At 42.1% G+C, this 19,578-nt stretch overlaps 1 protein-coding gene across 5 annotated transcripts in view; it reads left to right on the top strand.

Moving 5' to 3' along the window:
- CERS4 (ceramide synthase 4) overlaps nt 1-19,578 on the top strand; it is a 41,938-nt gene that overhangs the window by 6,997 nt on the left and 15,363 nt on the right. For 4 of the 5 annotated variants that reach the window (XM_053999659.1, XM_053999657.1, XM_053999658.1 and 1 more), the window contains 2 exons: nt 9,928-10,101; nt 18,605-18,722. In XM_053999659.1, the coding sequence (XP_053855634.1) occupies nt 9,929-10,101; nt 18,605-18,722 (291 nt within the window). In that variant the 5' untranslated portion in view covers nt 9,928. Of the gene's footprint in view, nt 1-7,338; nt 7,457-9,927; nt 10,102-18,604; nt 18,723-19,578 lie in introns of those variants that run through there. The other variant, XM_053999656.1, reaches the window with a different exon arrangement.

Genomic DNA, 19,578 nt, shown 5'->3' with positions numbered 1-19,578 from the left:
TCTTTCTATCAGTTGCTATCTCAATGTTTTTGACATATTTTGCTTTTGCAGTAATGTTGGGAATGTAGATGTTCTCAGATAAGGTTTTAAGTTTTGCGTTTTGAAATGAAAAATCATGAAAGCATGTACTAGTTTTACAGGTTGGAGTATAATTTAAAAGAATCTTAATTTCAGTGTAATTATTTTTTTTCCCTAAGCTTTGGTACAGGTTGGGAAATTTGCAGGAATAAATACCTGGGAAACTGATGGAATTGTTGATACTGAAATTTAAAGCCAACTCATAGAAAGTAATTAAAGCCTGTGTGTTCCCTGCATAAGTGAGGAGTTGTGTGAAGTCATTCACTGTGTGTGTAGGTGTACTGCACTGTAATACGGGATGCCTCCCTCAGCTTCATGCAACAGATTAATCCCAAGTGATAGGTAAGCACGTTTCAAATCTATATGGGCATTCAAGATGATCCAATTCCACTTTTCTGTTTGATCTTTGCAAGGTCTGTGGCAGAGGTTGCACAGATTGGTCCCTTAGGCCTCCTTATTTAACACAGCAGGTTCTCTTGTTTTGACCCAACATCAGCTGTTCAGGAGTTCAGTGCTTCGCTGAGGGGGATGCTCAGAGGTGCTGGTGTGATGAATCAGAAAACTTGTCTGGGGAAATGGCCTGGCTGGGGGAGAAAGAGGGATAAGAGTGTTTGATTCACTGTAGGAATTGACTGTATGAGTTAGGAGCAATGGTGATGCTTTGGGCTGCAGGGAAGTAGGAATTGTAGGTGAAACTATGGATGAAGAGCTTCTGAGGGCTGCACAGACTGTGGAACCCGGAGTGTGGCTGAAGGCAGAAGGACAGAAGAGGAGGAGCTGAAAGGGACCAGAAGGGGTTGCCAAGGGTGATTCTTAGAGGATAGGTGAGGAGAGGGCCATCAGACCACAAAAGTATAATTATTTAGGAATGTTTATGCTTCAAAAGGGCTGGAAAGTGAGGTAATGCACTGGAGAAGCATTGCACTGACCCATGAGCTCATAAGAAAGAGGCTTTATTGAGAGCTGTGTTGGTATTTTAATGTGACTCGAGTATGACTTGGAAGCTTGAACCTCCCACCTGCTTTTTGTTATTCTCAATTTTTAAGTTAGAATTAAACTTTTTAAGTCTTGGTATGTGTTTGTTGAGTAACAGGATTAGTGATAATCAGTTGAGTGATTTCACTTGGTAGTAGAAAAAGTGTCAGAGGTATGTATTGTCATTAATTATCTGGACAAGTATTTTTTGCTTCTCCAGCATACACCTGAACATCCATGCCCATAAACTGGGTTGAAAGGCCAGAACTTGCCTTTGGAAGAGTTTCTCACAAGGTTTTTGCTGCCCAGGCTCAAAGTCTTGAGCCTTATTCAGTGTGTATTCTCACAGTGTGATTCCTTTTTGTGCCTTTCTTTTCCAAAATCTGTCAAAAGGCTTCTATTGGTGTATGAACTGCTTGTTGGTACAATCTTTGTGGATAAAAAGCATTTCTAATTAGAGGCTTTTTGGCAGTTTTTACTGTCTCTTAACTCAGATTGAAGGACATGATCTCATTAAGATTGCCTGACTCTTTCTTTGATACTGATAAATTTAGAGAAAGAACAGGTGAGCAGTTCTAGAAGTAATCTCCCTCTTGATTCTTTGAGTGATCTTCCAACCTGTCTTCTTAGCTCACTGTGGCCTGAGGCCAATAACTTGAATTTCTTCCTCAATTCTATCAAGTGATGTCAGACAGTGATGGCTGTTTCTACAGTGAGACTGGAGGAAATAGTAGATGTCAGGAGAAAGAATGAAGGAAAAAAATGCAAAGAAATTGATAAGTAGTTCATTTGGGGTTTATAGGTACCTCCTTCTTATATTTTCCATTTGCACTCTTGAGAAACACACATAGGTCTGGGACTGTGTGTTTTGTGGAGATGTTGTAGCTGGTGCTTTGAGTGCCTCAGTTGCTTTACTTGGATGTCAGTGGTGTCTGATGTTCTTGATAAGCCTTAACATGGTCTGTAGCTTTCTGCACAGTGATGTGGCCAAACAATCAGCATGCAGTGTCCTGTGGTTTTTCGATTATTTTTTTTGTTTGTTTGTTTGTTTGTACAGTTAATGTTCAGTAGCAGAACATTGTTCCCAAGTGTCAGGACAACAAGGTTTATATTACCTCACTCTGCCCTTGGAAGGTATGTTACTTCATGTTGGCATGTAACAGGAATGTTATTTCTTTTAATAATTCAGCCATAGACCAGGTACCAGCCAAACAGCAAAGGTCTTCAGCTTTTGTCTCTGTTGCTTTTACCCTGATAATTTAATACAGTACTTTGTTTTTCAGACTAGTTTGATGAGTGCTGCAGTTCAGCCCAGGTTTTTTGCAGCATTAGTAGGGAAGTATCTCCAGGTTCTTGGAGGAAAAATATGGCACAAACAGCTGTGGTATTTCAAAATTTGAATCTACCTTCTTGGGTTTTTCTTAAGTTTCAGGAGAGGAGATTTGCGCTTCTTCAGGGATCTACTTGGCAGGAGTTCATGGGAGACTCTCCTGGCAGGTAAAGGTGCTGATCTTCCAGAACAGCCAGATCCAAGCACGTGTAGTCCATCACAACATGCAAGAAGGCAAATAAACATGGTCGGAGGCAAAGGAGCACGAGCATGGAAATATTGTTTGAGCTTAAACACAAGCAGGAAGCATCAGGAAGGTGGGAGTGGTATGAATGGCCACAAGCAATACAGAAATGTTGTCTGGGGAAAGAAGGATGCAGGTAGGAAAGCTAAAGCTCAGCTGGAGTGAGGGACGTGAAGAGCACCCACAGCAGCTTCTGAAAGTGCATTGGTAGCAAGAGGGAGGCTAAGAAAAATTTGGGCACAGTGCTCTTATCAACTACTGACCAAAGACATGGTGAAGCCAGAGGTATTGGGGGGCTTTTCCGGCCTTGTTTTTAGCTGAATAAACTAATGCTTGTTTTTCACTGGGCACAACCAGGAAGTTGTACTCATTCCCCTCAGTGAGGGATGATTGAATGAGAAGAGCTGTCTGATTTGCATTCTGACGTGGTGAGTGACATCAGCTGAAACCTGTGCTGTGGGTCATACCTGCAGTCTGCTCAGAGCCCGGCACTCGCAGGCAGAGCAGCCCAGCAAGGAAGGAGCTGGCAAGTGGAGCATAAGGTATGGGAGGTTAGTATGTAATTTATGCTGGGTAAGGAAGATGTTCTCTGCAGATCTAGGTAAAAAAGTTTGTCTATTTTGGAACTTTTATTTGCAGTTTCAAATGTTTGATTGGGCATTTTAGGGTTTTTCTGGAACAGAGGTCTCCCAAAAGATGGTGTACATGAAAATTTTTGCCTTTGAACAGAACAGCACATGACTTGGAAAATGAATTTATTCTTGTGTAAACAGCAGACATGAAATAATTTGGTAGGAAATGTCAGCTGGTAGATCTAAGTGAGGGGAACATCTGAAAGCTAGGGTGTTGAGGGTAACTGGACATTGGTGTAGAAAAAAGGCTGCACAAATAATTTCAAATTTTCAATTATCTTCCAAAGAAGAGGATATGGAGAATGGAGTCTGGGTGAGGAGGGTCAGCCTGGAAAACATAGTGTTGCTGATTTTGAAGGTAAGGAAGTTGTGGTTTCATTTCTCTTGCTACTGGTGAGAGTTGAAACATCTTATTTCATGCAAAAATAAATGGAGGTTCTGTCAGAAACTCTAGTTTTAGGGAAAGGAGTGTGTAGAGTCACAAGAGAAAGAGATGAGAAGGCTGGGGAACTAGAGAAATAAGGCAGAATTAGTTGCAGGTAAAAAGAGATTGATACCAAAACCTGTGCATGTGATTGGAGATTCTGCATCAGTTATGGTCAGAGATACCAGGCTTGTAAAAATCTGCAAAAAAAGTTCAAAGAAATGGAAGTGTAGAGGGTGATGGGTTCTGTAGGAATGTTACTTTGACAGGGTGAGGAAGCATGCTAGGAGAGCTAAGGTCAGTCAGTAGTTCATGGACTGGTACTATATGGAAAGGTTTAAATATTTTTTCATTACCATGGGAGGACCTTCTTAGGCATTTTTCTTAATTGATAAATTTCAGCTGAGTCCCTTGGACACATTGTCCATCAATGATTAAATTTGCATTATAAGAAAAGCCTTAAAATGGTGAAAAACCAAGAGAAACATAGTTTAAAAGGGGATCTTAGTCAAGGGAAATGTTGTTTTGAATAAGGTGGTATCTGAAAGCAGATATGACTCCAGGATGGGTAACAGAGATGAGGAAATGGAAATCAAAATCAAAACTGAAGTGAAATTTGAAAAGCTTAATGTATTCCCTTCAGGCAGGAGACTCTAGCTAACTAATCTCTGTCTCAGTATGCTACATGTAATTAAGAATTTTGGAGCAAAAATTTTTTATCCATAAATTTTACCAAATCTTTAGTGATTTTTTTATCTATAAATTTTACCAAGTCTTGATATATATTACAAGAAATGCATAAAAGATTTTAACAAAGAAAACAAACAAAAACCCCCAAACAAACAAACAAACAAACAAAAATAATTAAAAAAAAATTATCCTAGAACGATAATACTATAATACCAGCATTGTGATCATTAGTGTGAAAGTTTAAAAAAAGAAAAATCCTTGGAGATGGACATTAAGATATTAAATATAATATGAGTGTTCAAAAGATAGCCTGTGCTATGTTAGTCAGAGCTTTATTTGTTATTTATTTCTGCCCAAAAGAGATGCAGTAATTGTCATGTCTAAACTAGTAACTTCTCTTTGGTAGCTCTAAAAAGTAGTTTTAGTTGAAGACATCAAGATTATGGGAAGTACCAAACAAGAAACTGCCTAGAAAAGCTATCAGGAGAGAATTTATTCATTGAGTTCTTGGCTAATTGATTTCTTAGTAAAATGAGTTAGAGGTTCAAATGCGTAACAGGCAATGGAAACTCAAATTTAGGCAATATGGACCAGAGTAGGGCAGGAACATAATGGCTCTTCCAGGTTGAAATAACAGGAACCTTTAGAACTATATGAAGGACTTTGTTTCTTGACCCCAGTTTCTCGGGAAGATAGGACAAGCCTCTCCATTTTGGTCTCCAGCATATCAAGACTGAAGAGACTGTTTTGTTTTCTTTAGCATTAACCCCATGGAAAAATAAGGCAACTTGACTCCAGAAGCAGCATAACTGCATCCTTGTGGTGGTGTGCTTCCACATCAACCAGTGATTTCCCCTGTGGCAGTGCTGTGCTGCAGGGGATAATTGCATCCTGGGAAAACTGGCCCTACCAGGAAGGCTGCTGCAGGAATCCCTGCACTGCTCTGGCAGCCAGGCCATTAACATGATGCTGCACTTAAACTAACTTGGCTGACCTAAATGGCTTGGCCCAGAGCCACCCAGGGATGTTTGTACCTTTGGCATGGTTCACCCACAAACCTGTATAATCCACCAGCAGACAATGGACCATGTCTGCTATAAATGAACACTCAAAGGCCTCTGTAGCCAGTTCTTTCCAAGATGTGTAAGCTGTTTGTTTCATCTCCACCCTTATCTGCTATATTCACACATGTAAATTTACATGAATAGTTGTGTACCAATACAGTAATATTTTGCTTGGGAATGGAGTCTGTAAGTGAAGCAAGAGAGAGTAACTCTGAAGATGTAAGGAACAGTTAACATTGCCTGTGTAAATCTGCTTAGCCATTTTACCTGTGAGACAGGCAGTAACCTCTTTAGCTGGGTGCCCTGCTTCTTCTCAAACAGTTCTGCTTCCAAAGCGAAACCAAGCACAAACCTGGCCCTGCAAGGTTAAGTGCAGTGGTGTTCTGTGGCTCGGGGTGGGGAGCCCTGCTGTGCTGCTCTGCTGCAGGCACTGCGGATGCAGCAATTCCTGCTCTCCTTGGAGCAGCTCAGCAAGCCCAACAGCAGAAACCTTTGTAATGCTGAGGATTCAGATGAAACCACTATGTTCACAAAAACCAAAAAAAAAAAAAAAAAGCAAGACCAGGAAAGACAAGATTCAACAAAGTAAATACAGTGGATGGGGCCACTGGGCTGCAGAGTCCAGTTGCTTCAAGACCTGTGTCACCCCAAAGGAGCTCAGTGAACTCCACTTGGCTAGTCTCCTCTTGGTGCACTATGGGCTCAGGAAGTGCCGAAGCCTTGTCCCCCCTTACCCCATGGTTTAGCTGTGATACTTCTCTGGTTTTGATTTCATCCTTACATGTACCTTTCTACAACCAACCTAAAGCTGTTCTTTCAGCATTTACTATTTTGTTGGCTGTTTGTGAAGTCCTTATGTTGATCTGTCCAGTGTTTCCCACTGTTGTTTGTTATCTCTTTTCTTGCTGAGCTCTGTGTGAGGGGGTGTCTTCTCTGTTAGACCTTTGTTCAGAGCTGAAAGGCTTGGTTCTGCACGTTACAAAGCTACAGTGCAGAATAGATGCTGTGTGAGGTGTAAAGAACTTCTGAGAAAGAATTGGGCCCACTTACACTTTTCTGTGAGTGCTCAAAGGGCCTTTTAGACACACCATTGTCTTCAGCTTTCCAGCGGCCTTGACTTGAGAACTTGACCTGTATAAATTGCAAAAGATATATGTGTTGCTTCATGTAGTACCCTGTTCTGTATTTTTGCAATGTGTGAAGACTGCTGCAAAGATGAAGAAATATTTCATGAGGGTGATCCTGACTATCTGTATTTTGCACATGAGAGTCAATTATTACTGCCTATTTGCTTCCTTAGCACACTGAATCTATATATCCCCCTAAACAAATTGGACATCTATTTTGTATTCTCCCGCAGAGTCCCCAGTGGAGTTCAGCTGCTGTTCTCTACCAAGTGTGGTTTTGTGTTGTTGCCAGATATATACAATTCTGGAGGGAGAATGTGGGATTGTGTAACCGCAAAGCTGGCTGTGATGTCAGCTTTCCCCAGCATGCCTTCTGTCTGCACAGTGGGAAAACCTACTGAAGAAATGTTTTTTGAAGAGCTGAGCCAAGGAGGAAGTCTAATTTCTCCCTGGAGTTCTCCTAGGTATTCCTAATGCTTTTCCCAACTAGAGCTGAGATTTTTAACTGCTGAGAAAGTTTACCAACATTTTGAGGTTGGTATGTTCAATGCCTGTAAAGTTCTTTGCAATTCAGGTAATTTTACCCTTTACTTGGTTTATCAGGCTGGTATCCTGTACTGTCTGAAGTGCACAAGTTGTTTTGGTGTAGTGTCACCATGCTTCATGGTGACAGGATGTTGAATTCATCGTAGGCTAAGCCCATATACAGTTTGCTTCTACATAAACATATTCTTCTTTAAAAATGTAGACTTTTATGGAGAAACCTGGGCTCACACAGTCTATAGGAAGTTTGGGGACATCCTGAAAAAATGGTTCACAGAGGCTTGCGGATTCAGCACAGCCATCCTGTCCCATGGGCACAGGGCTGTGTCACCCAAGTGGAGCTGTACTGGTGAGTAGCATGTTTACTGAGTAGTCTGAAAAGATTTTTCACCTTTCTGAAAAGCAGCTGTGTATGTGTGCTTCAGCTAGCTCTGTCACCAGTGAGCTGTCACCAACATCCATGGTCCTGGCTTCAGGTGTTTTTGCTGGAGCACTAAAGGCAAAGGGAGGGAACTGTCCTAAAGGACCCTACAGCCCTGCCAGAGGAACAGTGGTTGGTAGCAAATGTTCCCACCTCCAAACAGCCTTGGTGGGGACAGTTAGGTTATACTCTAGGCCCCTGAGAGCTGTAGAGACTTGAGATTTGGCAGGCAGTTCAAAAACTCTTGCATCCTGTAGTCAGGCTCTTAAAACAGGATTTGAAGAATCTATAAACCCTGGTTGTCTCCATTTTGTGTGCCAATGTTTTTTTTCTCCTGGCATTGTCTGGAAGAAGAACTAGAAGAAGCAATGGAGAGCAGCCTTGAAGTGGCATCAAAACTGCAGTTTCCAGAGACCCAGAAGCTACACCAGAAAGAAAATACTGTTTATTATTGTCAACCTGAACTCTAGTAAAAGACCTGGATGTTCTTTTCAGTGCTAGTGAAGCCATACTTCCATTTCTTTTGGTTGCAGTTCTTCAGTATGTCAGGTTCTTGATTTTTAGGAGGATTTTTATGCTGTGGGTTTTACTATGAAAAGCTGAAATCAGGCAGTGCATGGTGGAGGAGAAGAATGCATTTCATAAGATGGTTTTTCTTTCTCTTTGGGGAAAAAGGGAAATGTTTTCCTGCTTTCTATATATGATATATAAATACTATATATGATATATGCTTTTCTACAAGTGATTAGAAAATTTGCATCCACTTTGCAATATGTCAATTGCACATATATTTTTAATCAGCTTTGACCTCAAACTGAATTGGATGTGCACATGCCAGGAGAAATTAGTCAAATTTGAAGAAATAGCATCCTGGTTTTCCCTGTTGTAGTCAGATCAAAAGACACATTGAGGGGAATAGTAAAGTCCAAATCAAGAAAAGATGTTACATTTCCTTCCAGTGCCTGAAGGGAGTCTGCAAGAAAGATGGAGAGATACTTTTTACAAGGGATTGGAGGGACAGGACATGGAGGAATGCCTTCAAACTGAGAGACAGTAGATTTAGATTAGATATTAGGAAGAAATTCTTCCCCATGAGGGTGGTGAGGCCCTGGCACAGGTTGCTCAGAGCAGCTGTGGCTGCCCCTGGATCCCTAGAAATGTCCAAGGTGATGCTGGACAGGGTTTGGAGCAGCCCTGGACAGTGGAAAGTGTCCCTGCCCATGGCAGGGCATGGAGTGAGATTGAAGGTCCTGTCTAACCCAGCCCATTCTATGACTCCATGGCTGTGATTCAGAAAATATCCCTCAGACACCAAAATTGTAGAATGAGTTTAACAGAGAAATTGCATCAGAATTACAGATATCTTCAAAATAAAATGACTGATTAATTTTTGATTTGATAAGCAGTTCTTGCAGAAAACAGACCAGGCCTTGGGACTGTGCTTGAAGAGAAGCTTTATAATACTTGGGCCAGACTCTTAAATTGTATGCTTTTCCCCTAGTTTCCTCAGATGGCATCTCCTGTGCACTGTTCTGATTCTCTCAATGGGCATTTCATTCCCATTTCCTTCTTCTGTGCCTGCACAGAGTCTGTTTGACTTCAGAGCTTGTGTTTGGGATGTTGGTTGTTACCAGCTAAGAATGAGCAACGTGTATTGGAGGGCGGTGCAGCTCATATTTCTGTATGAGGTAGAGTTATCTAGAAACAGTACTTGTGTGTTGAATTGTCATATCAACATTCTGCTGTACATTTTGCTGCTAAATTCACTGATCATATATGTAGATTCCACAGTCAAGCATAGTCTTTAACATTACATTAAGAACCCAGCAAAAAATCTACCTAGCACAAAAATTCTTACCTGAAGTACCTTCCTTAATAATTCAAAGCAAAAAGCTGATTTTTTTTTTCTTTTATAAGGTGAAATCTCAGAATAATAAGTATAGTGCATACACAGAGAGAGAGAGAGAGAAAGAGAGAGATAGTGGAATTACAATCTGTAAATAGAAACAAATAAATACAAAAGATCAAACACTGAAAACTAAGGATGTATACATAAAAAGTAGAGCAGACTTACCGCATCCCCACAATACCAAGCTATAGAGAGGAATCTGTGAACCTGAGAAGTTTGGCTCTAATACCCTGTTGAATTTTGAGGCACTTTTCTCCATTTTACCCCTGTTTTGGTTGGGTGCCAGGAAGTCAGCATTTACCAAGCACACGATAAGGATCTGTGAACAGGTTATCAGTTCCTTGGGCAGTGCTGCATCCCACAGCTGCTCTGCTTCCAGAGCCAGATGCCACCTCAGCAAGGGTGTAATCCTTCCTTGGCTGCACCAGCTTGTGCTGACAGGTTTTCTTGTGTGCAGGGCTCACTTTATTCTGGTCTCTCCTCCTTCCAGGATGGCTCGCTCTCTGTATGAGTGGTTGTGGCAGCACGAGTTCTGGCTGCCCCCAGGAATCACCTGGGAGGACATGCAAGAATCTGAAGACACTCATTACCCTCAACCTCGTGATCTCCTGCTCAGTATCCCTTTTGCTTTAATCTTGGTAGTCATTCGATGTGCCTTTGAAAGGTAAGTTATTTAATACTGTTTGTGGTTTCTTAGGTACAATGGGAGCAGTTTGGGTCCAAAAGCTGGCTTTATTTTCTGTGCCAATGCACGACTGAAGAGGTCCACAGAGACTCCATGTCACAAAGTCTGCTGACATAGATACATTTTTCAGCTCCTTCTTTTCAGCCCTGTGTACTGGCTACAGATGTGTGTTGAATGTAGAGCACAAACCTTATCCTTAGGGTCTATTGGCAAGCATTGTGACTTTGTACACATAAAACAGATCAGTGTAGGTGAGGTTTATGTGTGTGTTTTGCTGGTTTGTGTATGTTGCATGTTCTTTGCTGTTTCTAGATTGAGTGTGGCAGAAGTCATGTTAAGACTCAATCATACAGCTAAATCTCCTTTATCTTGAGTCCTGGGGATCTGGAGTATTGCATCTGATAGATAAACCTGAACAAGATGTATCAGATTGGGCTGAGCCCTGTGCCTCAGCATCAGCACTGCCTAGCACAGGGGGGTGTGTGGTACTGACCCCCAGGCGGGCTGGCAGTGCCACTGCTCTCCTCTGCTGGGGACAGACATTTGTAGCTGCTTCCTCTGACTTGAAGTTGCTACAGACCCCTCAGTGCTGGGCTGCCAGGATTTCTGCTCCTCTCATTCTGCTACCAGATCTGCTTTTGGGGCTGCTTTTTGCAAACTCTGTGATATCATACTCCAGTGCTGGCACAAGAAGTTACTCTGACTCAAGGATCTTTCTGGCCAGAACCATTTGAATGTTCCACACATTACACTTCAGGACAGAAAATTTGGGCATTATGGCAAAAGTATAGCAAGAAATCAAGAAATCCTGCAGGTGTCACTAGCTCTGAGTTTAATCATTAAAGTCCTGAACTGGTGCCACTGCTTTATGCAGTTTGGTCAGTAGTTAATGTGGTTGGTGACGCATAATTTGCTGGTGGAAAACTGAGATTTACTACAGCATTAACAGTTGTTAAGACTGCAGAGCAAGTCCCCTTCGTGATTTTGAATACACTTTAAAGTGTTTTTCAGTATATTCAAAACCCAGTATTCTTAGTAGCTCTCTGAAGAGGTAATCATTTGAAATCTTCGGTGGTTTAAAGCTTAGAAATAGGGGGGAAATGACATTTTAAAAAACATTTTATCTTTTTTTTTTTTGAAAAGTGTCTGCACAACAAAATGGAAATGGACTTTTCTGTAGACTAGAAAGATGTTTCTTCTGCAGATTCTCTGTGACACAAGGGTAGCTTGGAAAAACATATAGAAGTTGAAATTATTCAGAGCTCTCCTATAAGAATGTTTTTATCTAAAAATACTGGCTGTAAGTTGGGGTATTTTATTAAAACCAAATGTGTGAATAATTATTGAAATAATAATTTTAGGATGATACAAATTTGGAATTAAAATCTCCTCTTTGTAAACAATATGCTCAGTGTGCATTCCATAATTTCCATGTTTTTGTCCTGCACTTTCTTGGGGACATGGCCATCTTGGTTAGCTCTATTCATGTGGAAACCAAGGTGCTCTAGGCAGCCATTAAAACACAAGTGACTCACATTTCTTCCCTGCTGGTGCACGAGGCCTGGCTGGATTCCCCTCAGGTGGGCCCTGCTGGTCAGTGACACAGATGTGCTTCTGGTGTGGCATTGGAAATTGGGCCCTTGTGCCACTGACTGGCACTTGGCCAATTTATGGCTCCCCCATGCAAGACATGGCCAGGAAGGAGGAGCCAAACTCTTCCCTGTGGTGGCTCATGACAGGACACGAAGCAGTAGGCACAAACAGAAATGCATGATGCTTCATCTGCACTTACAAAAACTGTCTTCCTACTGTGACGGTGGTCAAACATTGGAAGAGTTTCCCCAGAGAAGGAAGGAGTCTGCATGGGCAGAGATACACGAAACCCAGCTGGACACAGCCCAGGCAGCCAGCTGGAGCAGCAGGGTTGGGCTGGGTGATCTCCAGAAGCCCCTTTCAGCATCTCTGATTCCGTGCTTCTGTGACTCTGTCCCTTTATTTGCCTACCTCCTGCCACACCACTCCCAGTCAATCTAAATATCTTTTTCATCTGCTTTTAGATGCTGATGGCCAAGTAAAAAGATTTTTTCTTTCCCATGCAAGCGCTGCTTCAGCTGGGAGCGTTTCCACAGGCCTGGTCCTACTCATTAATTTTAAAGCTGTTTTGATTCACAAACTTCATTAAATAAAAGCTGCACGTCACACCCTTAAAAAAGATAACATCACAAGCCCATTTTACAGGTCCAGGAAGCCTATAATCATAGCACTATTTTACCTATGCAAATTACAAGCCGGTGTTCTGAGCTGTATTCTTGTTTGTCCTAACTCTGCAGTAATTTATTTCAGCATGACTTTTTCTCATTCTGAATCATTACTGTTTCACATCCAGTTCATCCTGGAGAAGAAAGCTTCCTCTGGGAAGGTGAGGTGTGAATCCAGCCCTCAGTTTCTCCATTGCCTTATCTGTATCTTTAAACAGTGGCACTGGCCCAGTTTAAAATAATTTACACCAAGTTTGTGAATTGCAAAAGGAAATGCGTGTTTATTTCTCATTTTCTGTGTAGATAACCCTGACTGTATATCTTTGGACACCTGGTCTGCAGATTGAAATGAGTGGCTGTAACTAGTAGACAGATTTGGGTTTGGTGGCTGTAGCTTGCCCTCTGGCAATTTATTCTGCCCTCAGCCACCACTAGCTATTACTTGCAACTCTGCATTGGGTGCCAAGTTTTTCTCTCTCTAGATAGTTCCTGGTGGTGCCTGCTTTGGGATTTCAGAGATGTCATAATGTGTTCATATGATCAGAACTCCAGGTAAATAAAAAGAGGCAGGGGAAGTCTGGAGGATTTTCTGCAATGTCTGCATCAGCTGCTGTGCTGGGACCAATTGTTTCATCCTTTTTTTAGGCATTAAACTTGTGAAAGGAAGGATTTTTCCTCTCCTTTGCACCAGCTGGCTGAACTGGGGAAAACTGAGACAGCAACATTCTTCTAAGAGCCAGCGATGTTGGGGATGAGGTGCTGGCTGTGGGAAGAGGACCTGCGGTGTCTGGGTGTGGCCTGGGAGAGCTGAGGAGGTTGTGGGTGCAGCCCTGGGGGAGAAGAAACAGCTCACAGGTTGTGAAGCAATCCCCTGTGAGCTGGCTTGTGCTGAGGAAGGTGGGGAAAAGTGGATTCAGTGCTGGAGAGTAGAAAGCCCATTTCTGCTGCAGTGCTGGGCTATGCCACAGTAGTGAGGCAGGAACTGGGGGAAGCAATTAATGATGTCCTAAGAAAAGAGAGGACCTAGAACTTGGGAACCTCCCCTGTTCCTTTAATGTTTCCAGATTGCACTTGTGAGTAGGAGATATGTCCTGCAACCATAACTTGGAGCTTGATTTTACTTAGCAGGACTTTTCCCTGGACATAGTCCTGTAAGGATGTTGGCTTCTCTTCTAGTTATGTAATGTTTAAGACCATTTCTGTAAAAATCAAGTTCTTGGAAAGCTGTTATTCTGAAGGAGTATTGCAAAGTGTTTCTTGCCTGTATGGTTAGTAAAATGTGGCAACTAAAGTCCTTTGAGAAACAGTAAAGCCATTGAAAACCATTTTTTATATATAATTTTTGATTTGTCTGATTTTGGACTTGTCCAGGGATTTTTGGGTGTTGATCAATTGAAAGGAATTGTCAGTGAATTTCAATCCACACAGCTCCCAGATTTCACTAGAAGAGGATTTTAGTCAGAAATACTGGGTCTCTTTGTGGGAGAGTGGTGCCCGGATGTTGAAGCGATACGCGGAAGAAATCAATAGACTCCATGAGCTGGGGTAGTTATGAAGTGGGTACGTATGTCAGCGCCCGGCACAAGTGAGATAGCTCTCCAAAACTTGTGCCCCGAGCCTCAGTCTGACCCACACCTTTATTCCCAAAGCTGTTCCATATGCAATACATTGTACAACTTTTTCATGCATATTCCACCCCTGGCCCCGCCTGTCCTCGCTTCTCATGCGAAGTAAGTCCACGCCCTTCTGGGCACACGTGGTTTGCTGTGGTGGTCGTACGGGGGTCTCTCGGTGGTCCTGAGGCTGAAGGTTGTGGTCTTCCTCATGATTGAACTTTTGAACCTTTCCTCTCTGCGCTTGCGCTTTTGGTCCTTTGGTGCTTATCTGAGTACCTCTATCAGTCTTGATAGGCTTGGAGACAGAGGAGCTTCTTTATCTGGGTTCTTTGCCTCTTCTGGTGTTGTTCTTTATGCAAGAAGCTTCAGAAATTTGCATTTTCCTATGCCCTTTGTACCAGGCAGTGGTTTCTTAAGTAAAAGGTTAAAATTCAATACATAACTCTACAAGCTAAATTATAAATGCTTAATTCATTTTGTTAACTTAACTCCAAAAATCTCTGTTTCAATGTGACTCATATGTTGTACATTTAAAGAAATGGACACTCTTGATCAGCCAGGAACAGATACTTGAACTCAAAACCAGAAGAATGAAAGGACACCAATTCTGAGTATTTTATTTAGAAATGTATATTTCTAAAGTTTATTTTGCATAGAGACTTTTGTTGTTGATAAATAATCAGGAAGGATCTGGAAACAGTTTCCTGTTAAGGTCTTACAGGCAGGGCTTGGTGCAAAGATGAGGGACACGTTGCAGCATTTAACTGAAAACAGACCTGACTCAGTTTGGACAGCAGCACTGCAGTGAATCCAGGCCTTGAATCAAATGGCACAGTCAGTTTAACTGGTGTGAAACATCTGCAAGCAGGGGAAGGCAGAAACTATGCCAGGAGCACAGTGATAGCCCTCTGCCAAAGAAAAGCAGGAGGCCAAAAGAGACTGTGCAGTTCAAAGAACAGAAGTTCAGATTGCTGCTGTCACTGGTTCTGCATTGCTTAGTACTTGAAGGTATTTGCAAGTGTCACCCTTTAAAATATTTTTTTTAAGAAATCCACCCCCAAAGTTATTTTTTTTTACCTCAGACTAGCTCTGAAAGCCTCTCCAGAAGGAGTGTAGCCCACTTTTGAAAGGTGTGAGCAGTTTAACCCCATTTATGATAAATCCACTTAGTTTCAACTTCAGGAGGTTTTGCACAAGACAGCTTGTTCTGTGATTACTCAATAAAGTGCCTTGGTGAGACCTCTGTCATGTAAAACATGGAGTGAGAGGTGCTCTCTGATGGAGGAGTAAGCTGGTGATGAGAATCATCTCCCTGACTGTGTCTGACTCTGAGAGGGGCACAGTTTAGTCCTCAGATTTACTCTTTTGTCTTGCAGAGAGCTGATAAAGTGCCATGATGAGGCTGTCCCTGCCACTGAGATGACATATCTGTGATGTTGAAATCAGTACAAGCATCATCCTTTTAGGGCTGTGCTTGGAACAGGACTTAACTGAGAACTGAGTCAGAGCATACAGCCAACATGTGCAAATGTCCCTTAGGAAGAATTTCAGGCCTTAGTTTCCCAATGATGTTCATAAAAGTAGGATTGGTTCCATAAATCATGGGTAAACTGAAAACCAACAACAAAGTAATTGTAACTGGTTACACCCTGTCTTCATCCACTGCAGCTGGCTTGTTTCTGTTACAGTGAGGTTTTATGCCATGACCATAAGAAATCAGCAGGAAATATAGACAAGTCAGGGATTAAACAAAATTAAGAATTTTTTCAGGACACTTTTCTGTAAAATAAATTTGTTGGCAAGCTGCATTGACACCTGACATTGTCTTTGTTTAATGTATCTGGAAAATGTCATACATTTTAGTTCCCAATATGGCCTGATAAGAAGTGGCAATAAGATTGTTTTCAACAATAGAATTGATTGCATCTTCCTCTTGTACTCATGCCTGTTCTTTGAAAGACAAAGATCAGGCCCATTGTTTAATATAAGAACCAAGATCTAATGCAGAGCTTAAAGTAGATGTTTTCCCAACTTCAGTGGAGTTATGGATACTACTGCAATACTGTGTTACTGTTCTTAGCACAGGACCCGCTGGCCCAGTATCCCTCTTCTTAAAGCATTCACTCCATATAGAAAAAAGTCATTACATGCACTTAAAACATTCCTTGAGAGCAGTCAGAGCCAAACCCCAGAATTCACAGTGATGGCTATATTCCTTTGCCACCCAGCAGCAGTGCCAGAGTGCTGCTAAATTTCACTGAAACTATCAATGCTTACCCGTGTTTTTGTGATCACTATGTGTCTTGTTGCCAGTGTTATAAATGAAAAATGATCCAGCCAAATTAAAAAAAAAAAATAAAAATAATTTATTTTAGCAATAGAGATCTAACTTAGCCAGCCACAAGGAAAAAGACAGTGCCGAGCTCGGGATCGGCGCTGGGTGCGAGACCCAGAGATCAGCCTCAGCAGAGGTTTCACTCTATGCTCCACACCACCATCCGGTACAAGCGATTTTTATAGGGAAAATTTTGCCTGAAGCCAGGATTTCGGCATTCAGTCCTTTGTTTCATTCAGAGTCCCATAAGTTGATGAGATTTCCTTGTCGGTGACAAGGCAGAACAATTCGAAGTCCGGTGCCGTTGAAACTCTTGATGAAATTTACGGGAACACGGTATTCACATGTATCGGCCCGGGGGATGTTCCTGATGCCCATCTCGGGTCGTTCACGCCATGATCAGCGCCTGGGTGTCTCCTTATCGCCTCAGATAAGGCCCATCTCCTGGCCAGCCACATCCCTTTGCTTGTAAATCGGGTTTCAACACACACCTGGTTTTGCCCGAGAAGGGGGGCTTCTAATGCCAAAGGGTACATTCTAACAACTATTTAATATTATATACATATCATGACAAAAATGGCGCGAATTATACCTGTTACATATGACACCAGCAAGCACACTTAGCCCTGGCCCTTCTTTTATGGTAGAAATACGTAATTTTTGTTGGTCTTGGTACATCTTTGAATGTTCCTCTAGCCAGAGATGCCAAAGGAATTTCCCAGAGATAATGACAAAGAACAGTTGATACATAGGCAGGTGGGTTGGCTGTTCAAAAGAAAAGTGAGAGCTGTTATATGAGTGAGCAAAATGTGTACCCATTCTGTGGTTTAACAGAAGTTACAGCATTCCTTAGGTAGGGGGTCTTTTAATAATTTTTTTTTTTAATACTTGTTAATTAAATTAAGATATGAGTTATTGAAAAGAAAACTTCTAAAAGACCCATCTGGAGGATTCTAGACCTGAAATAGTCCCTAAAGAAATGCATATGGAGTATAAGCTCTATGACTAGCCAAAACCACAGGTAACCACACCAGATAATCACAGCCATAAATATATCCCATACTCTCTTGAAGTAGAACACCTTTAAACACCTACACAGTGAAATAGCTTTTGCAGCTTTTTTAAGCAAAGTGAAAGAAAAAAAAAAATCTTCTTCTGTGTCCAAATCATTAGGGAGAACAGATCAGAGGACTTGCCTGGACATCAGGAGTGACCAGGCAGAGCAGGTGTGGGGCTCAGCACTTGCTGCCTCTGCTTGGTGCTGTCAGCTCAAAGCAGCTTCAGCACCAGTTTGCAGTAACACAGAGACACTTCCCCAGTGGCAGTATGTAAAAGGGAGTAATTAATAAGAACAGCTAGTTCTCGAGAAATTAAAGTAAAATTCAGATGATTTGGATATTTAAAAAAAAATTTTTGACAGGTTTCTTCTTTGTGCTGTATTTATGCAAGATCTCACTTCACACCTTCGAAGAGGATGTTTCCTACTGCTGAGGTAGAGAAGAGAGCTGGTAGTAGAGGAGCTGACTTGTTGAGCACAGGAATTCTCTGAGCAGTTTTCCTTGGATAACATTTTTCTATTTATGTAGGTGTTTTTTTTTGTTTGTTTGTTTTGTTTGTTTGTTTGTTTGTTTTGGTTTGTTTTGTTTTTGCTTTGTTTCACTGTGAAAGACTGAAGATGCACAGCTAGTGCAAACATCCATTCCTTGTGACAAGGTTTCTAGTTGCCACGTCCTTATTTCCTTATTTTGCAACTGTGTTTGATTTATATTAGGAAACATGGAGGTAAGTTATTCAGGAAAGACCAAATGGCTTCCTGATTCAGCAGGACATTTCTTCTGCATTAATAATACACCTCTGGCAGAGCCTCCCTCTTGATCCTGAGCCAAGGCCTTAGTTCAGGTGGATGCCATGTATGTTCCATGTTCTAGATGGAGCAGGGAACAATATTTAGGCCTTATCACCAATGTGGTTCTCCCCATCAGCTGCAAGGACGCCAGAGACACGTGACTAGTGATTCAGAAGCTGACAAAGGAGGATATCACATTTGCCAACCTCATGTAATTTTGAATATCACAGCACAGAGCTCAGAGCAGTAGGGTGCAAGTCCAGCAGTTTCCATTGTATGTTTGTGATTTTACCTGCTCAACATGATACTCATGTTTAGATTCACATGTGGGAAGCAGCTGTTATGTACTGCATCATGTTTTAACAGTGCTGCAAAATCAGAAATCACTGTTCTATTTTTGGTTGACCCTTTATGTTCTCTTTTGCAGAGCCATAGCCCTGCCCCTCAGTACCAAACTGGGTGTGAGAGACAAGCAGAGACCAAAAGCTCAGCCCAACCCCATGCTGGAAACATTCTATAGTACATGGTGCAAGAACCCTAAAGAGGTGAGTCCCTTCCTTCTTTGCTTTCCTGTAGATTTTGTGTCTTTAGCCAAAGAAAATCCCATTTGGAATCCTGAAGTTTAGCAATGCCATTAATATCTGGAAGCTCAAGAAAGGAAACACTGGTTACCTGAGAGCAGTGTGCCAGGAGGGTTCTCCTGCAATGCCATCAGCTCTGAGTTCTGCTTCTGAACACCTGGGAGGAAACTGCTCCCGAAAGGAACAGTGACAGCTCCTGACCCTGCTTACCCTGTACACAGCACAAGCTGCAGCACAGGGGGCTCTGCCTGAACATCAGTGACACTTTCTTACTGTGAGGGTGCCTAGGGAGGTTGGGAATTTATATCCTTAGGAAGACGCAAAGCTCTCTGGACATGGTTCTTGACACCTGTCTCTAGGAGGCTCTATTTGAGCAGAGCCCGTTGGATGAGGTGATCTCCATGGTCCCTTCCAACTCCAGTCATTCTGTGATGGCTTCTTTTCATATACTGGCAAATCGTCTAAAAAATCAGCTGCCTTGAGCTCCCACATTGCTAGTCCTGCAGCTCAGCCAATGTGTCTTGCTTGGTCTCATAGGCCTAGACTGGGTCATTCTGTTGCCATGCAATCCATGAGTTTGAGATTGGCCTTGCAAGAAGTCAGAGTCTTGGCCATCATCACAGAGACTGTGAGGGGCTTCAGAAACCTGCAAACACAACTGGTGGGTAGGTTTCCCCTGAGGGATAAGAAAAGTGTTCTTCAAGAAATTGGCAAGATGACCCAGAGTTATAATGGCTGCTGCTGATGGGAAAAACCACTAGCAGGATTATGAATTGTCACGCAATATTAGAATTTAACCTGGTCAGTGAAGTCCCTGAGT

The sequence above is a fragment of the Vidua macroura genome, chromosome 26 (assembly GCF_024509145.1).
Source record: "Vidua macroura isolate BioBank_ID:100142 chromosome 26, ASM2450914v1, whole genome shotgun sequence".
Lineage (NCBI taxonomy): Eukaryota > Metazoa > Chordata > Aves > Passeriformes > Viduidae > Vidua > Vidua macroura.
This window is presented reverse-complemented; position numbering and strand designations above follow the sequence as displayed.